This window comes from Pimephales promelas, chromosome 18, assembly GCF_988280905.1.
Source record: "Pimephales promelas chromosome 18, fPimPro1.hap1.1, whole genome shotgun sequence".
Lineage (NCBI taxonomy): Eukaryota > Metazoa > Chordata > Actinopteri > Cypriniformes > Leuciscidae > Pimephales > Pimephales promelas.
In genome coordinates, this window is record NC_142786.1 from 16337140 (window position 1) to 16347893 (window position 10754).

Below are 10754 nucleotides of genomic sequence, written 5' to 3' on the forward strand. Positions count from 1 at the left end.
ACAGGGCCTATGATCGTGAACACAGTTCAATGTTCCCTCTAATTGTTTTCTATTTTTTCACCACCTGAGCAAAAATATTCTTTATACCTGACCTGTACATCATATTTAGAAACACAATGGTTTCAACATTCATTTGTAACTTTTAACTTGAATGTGCCATTTATATTTTATTTGACCCTTAATGTAACGTATTGGTCTTACAGTTTTTCTCAATTGCTAAAACACTAAAATCCATTGGCTGAAAAAAAGTTCTCAGTTGCCTGAACTCATTTAGCTAATTGTGAAGTCTGTTGTCAATACCGTAAACAATTTCTCATGGTAAAACACAATTTGCAGATCTCACTTAGACTTTTCAGCAAAACTCTGAACTCATTCTCATTCTCAAAACACATTCTGCACTCTAATGCACATGTCATCCACACTGGTAAACACAAGTGGCAAAAATCAAATACAAATAGAAAACACATATAATTTGATTGAACACAACCACTCAAAACTGATTCAACCTGTTTCAAATGATGTGACACAACCAATATTAGCCAGTTCAGAGAGCAAACTGAACTGAGAGGTTGTTGAAGGTGGAAAGGAGAAAGTCTCAGAATGGATAGAAAAAACAATGTGAGAGGACGAGGACGTATGCGAGGTGGGCGACGAAGAGGAGGAGGGCAAGAAAGAGGAAGAGGAGGAAGAGGAGGGCAAGAAAGAGGAGGAGGAAGAGGAAGAAGAGGAGGAGGGGGGGGGCAAGAAAGAGGGACAATATTGCTTGTGAAGTCGACGAAGTCCTCTGGCATGACCCAGGCCAAAGACAAGAAGCACATTGATCAAATGTTTGCTCCTTTCATTTGTGTCCCTTTTTTCGTATATATCATATACTGTAGGACAGTGCACTGCTGTAGACCGTACAATGAAAAAATGTTTTTTTTTTATATGAAATTCATTTGTTTTGACATAGTTCTCCCTGAGAGCTATATGTTTTGAACAATGTGTTTTAAATTGTTTGGTATATTGTTTACTGACTGATTGATAGTGTATAGCATTTTGATCACTTTGTTTATGTTTTGACAGCAGTGTTTGATTTTGAACACAGGTAAAACTGTTTTGAGGCAAAAGTTTCATTTTGCAAGAAGAGTCAGAGGCTTTGTAAATAGTGCTGAAGATAAGGTTTTGTGTTTAATGTTTTCATAAAATGGAGCAATGTTTCAGAAATTGTGTTTTAGCAATTGAGAAAAACTGTAAATCATATTTGTGAAAAACAAGCACATTTTAGGTTCTCTGATATTTTTTTCCAGTGCTGTTAACTGTACAGTCTTTACCAATAAATACTATGAAAAAATAAATTTACAAAATCTTTTGCAGGACAGTTCAATTCTTTACAATAAAAGAATATAGTAAGAAAGAAAAGTAAGCTGTTACACTGAGATGGTTTGGGAAAACCATAAAGTGTTTTTGTACAGTCAATGAATTGTGTACAGGAAGCATTAAACCATCAAAGTTAAATGATTGTTTGTTGCTTATGAATTTCCAATATTTTCTTTAGCAAGGGGTTTCAAACTTTTTAATGGCAATGAGGCCCTAAACAACCCTTGTGAGGTTCTTTATTTAGCCTTAAAATATAATAAAATATAGGCCTAATATAACCTAAACAATACCTTTGTTAGATTCTTTATTTAGGCTCATAATGTAATACAAAAGAGGCCTAATATAATATAAAAAAACGAATCTAAGTATTTGAAGTGATATAATATATCAGTTTAAATGCTTCAATTTGTGGACATATTATATTATTATAATATGAAAACAAACTGAAGCATTTAAATAGATCTAATAGCTAAATATTTTCAAGAAAAGTGAATATGCGAACTCTTAGCGTCGGCTCAAACATGCACCAGCGAGACAATACTAAAGTGACTAATCACTAAAATAAAAAAGCTAAAGCTAAATTCCCTAAATAAGTCTAAGATTTTTATTTAGCTTCAACAAAAGCCAGTTCTTGATCTTTGACTAAAACAGCACAGATTTTGAATGTTGGCTTTAATCTCAGGTACAGAAACACCAGCCGTGTTGCAGAATGGATTTACTGGTGCAGAGACTGAAAGCTTGAATAAACCCCTTCGTGCATGTGTTGGCAGGTTGAGCTTATAAACATTAAAGCTAACCAAAATCAACAATCCAACTTGGCATTTTAATTTGTTTTATAAAATGCGACAGCTAAACTGTTCTTCTGATCCACATCATGTCAGGCTGGATTTAAAAGCAAAGCTAGTTTGGAACATGATTGTGAATGAATAAAGAGAAGACTATGAAAGTGAGATTCCAGTTTTTATTTAAACAAGTTCTCCAGCAAAACACACTCCAGCAGCCGGGTATGTTACTCGTAGAGCCAGGGCTGCGCGCAGCTCGTGTAGCTCACCAGCTCCTCCGGCTTGAACCAAAGGGCGACCTCTTTAGTGGCGCTTGCCACGGAGTCGCTGCCATGGATCAGGTTCCTGAAACAAACACACACACACACACAGAGACACACACACAGTGAGTTACACTTATAGTAATCATTACAAGACTGGTTTCTCCCCCCAAAAATAACCCAATTGCATTCCTCAGTTAAAGCTAGGGTATACAATTTCAAAGATTGTTCATTATTAATATCCTCGTTTAGATGCTGGTTATGGTTATTTAGTACAATCCTAACAATATGAATAGAAAAAAGAACGAAAAAAATCCATTGACTCTATTGGCTGGACAGCCACAGAAAAGTTGACCAATGTAAGCTGTGCGGCCGCACAGCTTATATTGGTCAACTGCTCTCATCCAATCACCAGCTCCACTTGAAACTCCGCCTGGCGCTCGCGTCTCCAACCCAACCGCACCCGCCCCCCTCCGTGCGTGAGCAAACAGCTGACAGACTGTCTATGGTAGCTAGCTAGTAGAGTCAGATCAGCAATGGATAAAGCAATGGATAAAAATATAAACGACAACAGCAAGCGGCCCCTGCTTGCCCCTACTGTAAAGTTTGGACGAAAGAGAAAGTCTGTGGAGGAAAGATCAGAGATTAAAAAGAAATGTGAAGAACGCCGGACTCTAAGTAGGATAAATATAGCGTCCTTCATTGACTGTTGGAGAAAGCTTCAGGGAGATCTGGGACTGAAAACGACGCTGACACGGATGACTTTTTGTCGAGCAGGTAAACATTTATTTATTCTTTTATGGTGTGACGTGTTACGTGGCTTTTTATCAGTTTGACAACTTGCTCATGCTGCCGGTCGGCATTGGAATGTTAGCCGTTTAGCATCGCTGATCGCGGTTCAAAGTAATTATATTTCTTGTTCGAGGTTTCTGTTCGAGCCGATCGGAATTTGAACAAGATGCGCTGCGTGCTGCAATAACAATTACTGAAAACCTTAGCAATACTAGCAGTATTATAATGGTGGTGGGGAGTTTAGAACATTTCATGTGTTGCTAATCTTGCGTTGACGTGAACTCAAACGTGACATACGTCAGGGACCAGGTAGCACAAAGGGGAGGGGGGGGGAATTGTGTGGAGGGGCGGGATGAGTTTTTTAAAACTTCCCTACCGTCTCGACCGATTTAACATCGTATACCATAGCTTTAATGCATGTACAAGTTTAGTCTAGAACTAAAATAACCATGTTGACACTTCTCTCAGCATCTGACAGCTCTCTGACAGGAGAGCCAGTCAATAAATGTGAAGTAACTTAGGTATTTTGTTTGAAATTGAAAAAGTAATGCATTACTTTACTAGTTACTTGCAATGAACTAGCGAGGTAAACCCTCGAGGTCAGACACACCTGCCCACTTCGATGCAGAGGTCGCCACGGATGGTGCCAGGTTTGGAGTCGATGGGGTTGGTCTCTCCGAGCATTAAGCGCCCGATCTTCACCACACTCAGGCCCTCCCACACCTGCGGACACACACGTTAGCATGGCACGCTTCATTAGCATACCGCTACAGATCGTCGATGGCTCACCATGGCCAGCACAGGCCCGTTGCTCATGTACTTCACCAGCCCAGCGTAGAAGGGCATGTCCTTCAGGTCGATGTAGTGCTCCTTACACAGAGCCTCAGTGGGCTGCGGGCAGAAACACATTAGCATGAGCGTGCAGAGACCGTTAGCATGAGTGTGCAGAGATTGTTAGCATGCGCTGATACACACACACACACACCTGCATGAACTTGGCAGCCACCAGCCGGAAGCCCCTCTGCTCAAAGCGCTTGATGATCTCTCCTACCAGGCCTCGCTGCACGCCATCAGGCTTAATGGCGATGAATGTGCGCTCTGTTTTAGCAGCCATGACTCTGAGGAGAGAAGAACACACGAGTCTGAGGAGAGAAGCATACACACTCACGAGATGATAACGCGTGTGCCGCTGGAGGGATAGTGGACAGCTTGAGTCAGAAAACCAAACAGTGAGTTTCAAACTTTCATTCATGATAATTTCTCATTTAAAATAATTGTTTTTAATATCAATTGGATTGTGTTGTAACAGCTCTGAAAGTATTATTGAATATATAATTATGGTGATACTCAGTAGCAGTGCGAGTGTATGCACATTACAGTGTCTCTTGTACATCTGCAGTGAAAGTGTATATTTATTGCATCAGGTGCGTGCGAGTGTGTAGACGTAATTTCCTTGCCGTCAAAGCAAGTCTCGCACATAAGTACCGAAGTTACGACATCACTCTGTAGGCCAAAAGGCAGAAGTGAGTTAGCATTTTAGCACTACGGTTCCTTCGCTCTAAAGCCTATGGGATTTTTGAATGGGTTTTTGCTAAATCACCTGAAATAAGGTCTGTGGTGAACAAAGCCTCTAAATATGTTCACGTTTTGATATGACATAGAACACAGTCATAACCTGCTTATGGTTTTTTTTCAACGTTATTGTGTGTTTTTTAAAATCTTTATATAGGCTTCAAAATGTATAAATTTTGGATTAACTTGTAAAGATTATCTTGCTAGACAAACGTGTAAGGGTCACAACCCTTTGTTAAACACCGATCTTATTTTTTAGCGATTTTCCAAAAGTCTATGGGGAAAATGCATTGCTTTTCGACCGAGGTAACCCATGCGCCGCTAGCTTCAGAGTTGTCCTACAAAGTGATGTCATCACGTCGGCACTCTCTCGCGCTCTAGAAGTATAAACTCATCGTTTCAATTCAAGCGTTACCTTTACATACACTCGCGTGTCAAAAGTAGGCCTACGTCTATAGCTGACTACATTCACAATCTAGCACGATCTTTGTTTGAATTAAGCCAAACTTCACATTCAAGAAATTCAAATTTAGTCCAGCCAGAAAAATGTGAGACGCGCGCCAGATGTTAACCAGCATGCGCAGTAGCGCTTCAGACAGACTCCCGCATGCGCACTAGCACTCAGTGTTTCAGACACACCCGCATGCGCAGTAGCGCTTCAGACAGCCGCATGTCACAGAGGTTACAGATGTCCATGCAGCGATTTATGTAGCGAGTCTATTTCCAAGATTGAACATGATTCTGTCGCACCGCTATAGTCTAGACCTGAAGTGTGAGTGTGTGTGAGAGTGTGTGAGATGCCGTGCAGACAACAACCAGCGAATAAAGCCACAGCGCTATCACGACACAAACGAAGGAAATAAGAGAGTGAGGAGATGAGTGCACTTGTTAAATCTAACACGAGAAAACGGATTAAAACTCACACCTTACGGACTCGATGAGGCGATCGTGAAGCTGATCCTGAGGACGGAAAGCGACCGGAGACAGAGAACGTAGTGCGCGTGCGCCCGTTTTATAAAGCGGGGCGGGGGGCGTGGTGGGCGCGTGACCGATGACGAGTGATGAAACATTATATTCATACCACAACATATTTATACCTTAAACCAACAAAGTATCATAAATACTACTAATAATACAAATATAAAATAAATAAACAGCAAAATAACAAAAAAAAAAAAATGTAAATCTGTAGTGTTTGCCTTGGTGATCCTCCAAAGCTCTAAGGTAGGCTACTACCAAAGCTCAAACTTTAATTGTACAAAACTTTTTCATCCTAGGCATTTAAAGCGATATTTCTCTAAAATAATAAACAAATGAGAAAAAAATCATCATAAAGCATATTTTTGTCCTCAAAATAATGTCAGTTCCAAAAATCTCCTTCAAAATACCTTAACACTGAACTAGAAAATTGAGTACAAATACAATCAAAAAAGATGAGAAATACATGATTCACATTACAAAACACATATTTTAAATCATTCTCTTTCTTAGATCTTTTTATGACCTGATTTACTGGATAAATATTATGAATATGTAATATCATGAATATTATAGATGAGAATCCCACCGAATGCCAGAACGGCAAATCTGTCGGCGGACACTATTGTTGGATTTTTATTAACATTACTTGAACCATCTGACTTTAATCTGAAGTCAATATTATATTCAGATCTGCAGTATCGGCACAGAAGGACTCGATCAGAATCAGATGCAGTATTAAAAAAACAGTGTTCTATTCCTATATTTAAAATCTTTACTATTTCATATAAGCTGTGTTTGTACAGCAGAGCTTATAAACAAGCTTGACAGGGATTTATTAATATAAAGTTGCATATGAGGAGTAACTTAACCCCCCCCCCCCCATCTTGAAGGACTAACCCAAAATAAAAAGCTTGCTGATCATAAGTCATTCTGCATAAGTCCATCAGAACCAACACTTGAGAGTTTACAGTTCCAGACTTCCGTCCTTTTATGAAATGTTGCAGATGGATTATCCTGAATTATAATGCAGAGCCTAACGCTGTGATTGTGAAGCACAGTGCAGATGCCAGTCTACTTGAGCAGAGGCCAGTGCTATTCTTAAATTTCATAGGAAAAAACGACAGGCATGCCATCATCACAATGCTCAATGTCACAGTGTCACAGTGCAAAGAAGTGTTAAGAAGTGTGTGTTTCAGACTGTGTGTGAGAGCGGACGTCACTGGAACATCACTCTCAAACCATACATCGCCGTGATCGTGCGCTGATTCGCTTCTTGTTTCAGTGTGGAAAAGTTTCTTTTTAGTGTGTGCTGATATTTCATATAAGAACAGGAAAATCCTGAATATTCATATACTCAATGCACACACACACACACACACACACACACACACGCATGCACGCACGTTCACACTCACACACACACACACACACTCACACACACCCACGCACAGACACAGAGCTCGCTCTAAACATTACATAAATCAAGAAATGAATGCCACTGCAACCAGTTTGATCATAACCGGGTCAAGTATCGCAGAGTCTGTAATCTGTCCTGCTCAGTTTGTCCAGATCAAGATATTTGAATGTGAGGTGAATGTTGAACAACAATAATCTGGTGCCATCAGTGACCCTAAAGGGGTTAAAAACTAATTCTGGGATATAATGCAACATTTTTTTATTAGCTTTTATTAGATATCATAATATTCTGAATCCATTTAATTTTAAATACAGTATAAGAAGCTTCAAAGTCAATAGCATTAACCCAAGGTGATGATTAATGTATCTGTAATGTGGCCTGTTCTGCTAATGACCTTGTCAAGTGATATCCCTAACCCTATAAACTAATCTTGACAAGCCTTCAACCCTTTATAGCAATATTCTTCAGTCAAAGATAATAATTAACCAAGTTTTATGTCTGTTTGTGCGCTCTGTCGCTCCAGCTGTACTTGCAGACCCAGAGGAACAGATCCTGCTGGCAGGAATATCCCTCAGCTGGTGAAACTGGAGAGGACAGATATCTTACATCGCCAAGGTTGCGTTCCACTCCGCTTATAGACATGCTTCTCTCAGTCCCTGCGCACAGCCCTCGCAGAGCCCCGCGGTTCTGGCTCGACTCTTGACCCGACACTCGATCCAGAACCCGACCCTGGACCCGAACCTCGACCCTGAGCACGGCCCTCAGCAGAGCCCTACGGTTCTGGCCCGACCCTCAACCTGGAGCCCAACCCTCGACCTGGAGCCTGACCCTGCGCACGGCCCTCGGCAAAGCCCTATGGTTCTGGTGCGGCCCTCGACCCGGAGCCCAACCCTTGACCTGGAGCTCGACCCTAAACCCTCGACCCGGAGCCTGACCTTTGACCTGAGCCTTGACCGAAGCCTCGACCCAGAGCCCGACCCTAAACCCTTGACCCGGAGTCTAACCCTAAACCCGGAGCCTGAACCTCAACCCATAGTCTGACCCTAAACCCTTGACCCGGAGCCTGACCCTAAACCCTTGACCCAGAGCCTGAAGGTTAGGGTTAAGGTCAAGGGTCGGGGTGTGACGTCACTGCATATCACATTTATATTATCACCACAAACAACTCTAAGATACAGTATATTATTTATTATTTTTTACATTTAAAACAACACAAATTTACCTCTACACAAATATAATGGCGCAAACAAATTTGTTTGGGAAAATAAGTAATACTCCAGCTATAAATAAACTCCAGCAGATTCAAGTGATCAAGGGTTCTGTAGAGCACACACTCCTGCAACACCAGCAGTGACACACACACACACACACACACACCAAACATTATTCCCACACCAGATGTCATTTGATATTTCCACTGGTGTGTGCAGGACACTGTAGTTCATTAACGTAAGTGAGATATATTACATATTACACCCAAATATTCTTCATTCACTCTTCATGTGACCTCCAGTAACATTTATAAACATCTGGGACCAAAGATGATTCAGACACTTTTGAGCTGATCATGTTTTGCTGAAGTGTGTTTTCTGTAATTGCTAATGCTTTTTTTACACACACACACACACACACACACACACACACACACACACACACACACACACACACACACACACACACACACACACACACACACACACACGCACACACACACACACGCACACACACACACACACACACACACTGAACAACATGAAGCTGAACAACATGAGCCTTTAAGAGAGCAGCCAAAAAAAATGGAGCATACAGAGAGGCCTTAAAAACTGCTAGATCTGCTTATTTTTCAACCCTATTAGAAGAAAATAAAATTAATCCTAGGTATCTATTTGCAACGCATTCTCACCCCAAGGCGTCACCTTTGACCATGCTTCAATATTTGACGTTTTAGGCGCCCTTTAGCGTCACTTACATGACGCGATCCTACGGCGTCATCTAACTGACGCTAAAGGAAAGCGTCAGTTAGAGGACGCGGTTAGGTTTAGGTGTGGGGTGGGGGTAGGGTACACGCGATCCTAGGGCGTCATCTTACTGACGCTAAAGGGCGCCTAAAGCGTCAGATATTGAAGCATGTCCAAATGCTTCCCAAGGCGTCAGTTAAGTGACGCCTTGGGGGTGAGAATGGGCTGCTATTTAAAACAGTGGCTAAACTAACGAAATAGAAAGCTTCAAGCCCAGAAGTGTCCAAGCAACACAGCAGTAAAGAGTTCATGAATTTCTTCACTTATAAGATTGATAATGTCAGGGACAAAGTTATAACTATGCAACTGTCTCAGTATCGCATCAGGGGTCATGAGTTCATGACATCAAGGCTAGATTATTGTAATGCTCTACTGGGTGGTTGCCCTGCACGCTTAATAAACAAACTTCAGCTCGAGTTCTTACCAGAACAAGGAAGTATGACCATATTAGCCTGGTTCTGCCAACCCTGCATTGGCTGCCTATTAAACATCGTATACATTTTAAAATATTGCTGATTTTACTTATAAAGCACTAAATGGTTTAGCTCCGCAGTACTTGAGCGAGCTCTTAACACATTATAGTCCTTCAGGTCTATTTTGATCTCTGAACTCCAGCCAGTTGATAATACCTAGATTATCAAGGTAGATCCTTTTCCTATTTAGCACCAAAACTCTGGAACAATCTTCCTAACATTGTCCGGGAAGCAGACAAACTCTTCAAACTGAAAACACACCTCTTTGGCCTAGCATACACATAACACACTATTGTGCAAAAGGCCCTTTAATGATCGTGATAACATTACGATGTTGCACTATTTAGTTGGGACTCTTATTTTGAACTCTGTAGGGAGTTACCGGAAGAGCTGCTCACTCTTCCGTTTATTGTGCGATGACAGATTGCATCAGCCGCTGCTAGTGATCAGGTTTACGGTAATCACGAACAGCTGAAGACGGGTTTCAGAATCATTATTGCCTTCCAAGTGGATGCCTTGTGTTCGTGTGCGTCCTATAAAGAAGAAACCACACACACAATCGTATAAAGCATCTACATCCTTTATTACGAGCATGCCAAACATGTTTATGCCAGCCAATGGTGATTCAGCCCATTTATGACCCAAACCCACGTCAGTTGAAGCAGGGCTTGCTGTCTGTACTCAAGATCTCCATGAAGTATACTTAACCTGCTCACATCGTGACATTGTCCTCCAAGTCTTGCCTGTGCAACAGCAATCATCTTCATGCTTAAATACAAATAAGGAACTACATACCATCTGGCGAAAGCTCTCATCAATCTACTGCACTATCGATCTCAAGTTCCATAGCTGTTAAAGTTTATGTAAAGGCTGTCTCCTCCTCTCATGCTAATCCTGCATACCAGTGAGAATAAATCTATTCAAACTGAACCTTCACTCTGTGGTGTTCTGGCCGACACACCTGGTTCACTGCGATCTAACTAGCCCTAGCAGCTTCAAGTAGTTCTTCGCTACATTTTGTGGTCCTTCGAGCCGGATCGCAGCTGTGCTGGGAGCATGCAACAGAGTGATGAAGCAGTGTGGGCTCCATCCACTCGGCC

At 41.4% G+C, this 10754-nt stretch overlaps 1 protein-coding gene across 1 annotated transcript; it reads right to left on the minus strand.

Annotated features, from left to right (window-relative positions):
- Positions 1-2306: 2306 nt before the first annotated feature.
- On the minus strand, positions 2307-5813 carry LOC120484956 (nucleoside diphosphate kinase A). Its single transcript, XM_039680417.2, has 5 exons — positions 5691-5813; positions 4179-4311; positions 3983-4084; positions 3804-3916; positions 2307-2486 (listed from the first exon to the last, which is right to left on the minus strand). The coding sequence occupies exons 2-5, from the start codon at positions 4305-4307 to the stop codon at positions 2369-2371; spliced, it is 462 nt and encodes a 153-aa protein (XP_039536351.1). The 5' UTR covers positions 4308-4311; positions 5691-5813; the 3' UTR covers positions 2307-2368.
- Positions 5814-10754: the final 4941 nt, after the last annotated feature.

Coding starts and splice junctions, on each gene's coding strand:
- LOC120484956 (XM_039680417.2), bottom strand. CDS start 4,307: ATGGCTGCTAAAACAGAGCGCACATTCATCGCCATTAAGCCTGATGGC. Junction 4,085..4,178: donor TGGCTGCCAAGTTCATGCAG/GTGTGTGTGTGT, acceptor TTCTGCCCGCAG/CCCACTGAGGCTCTGTGTAA. Junction 2,487..3,803: donor CTCTGCATCGAAGTGGGCAG/GTGTGTCTGACC, acceptor TGTTTGTTTCAG/GAACCTGATCCATGGCAGCG.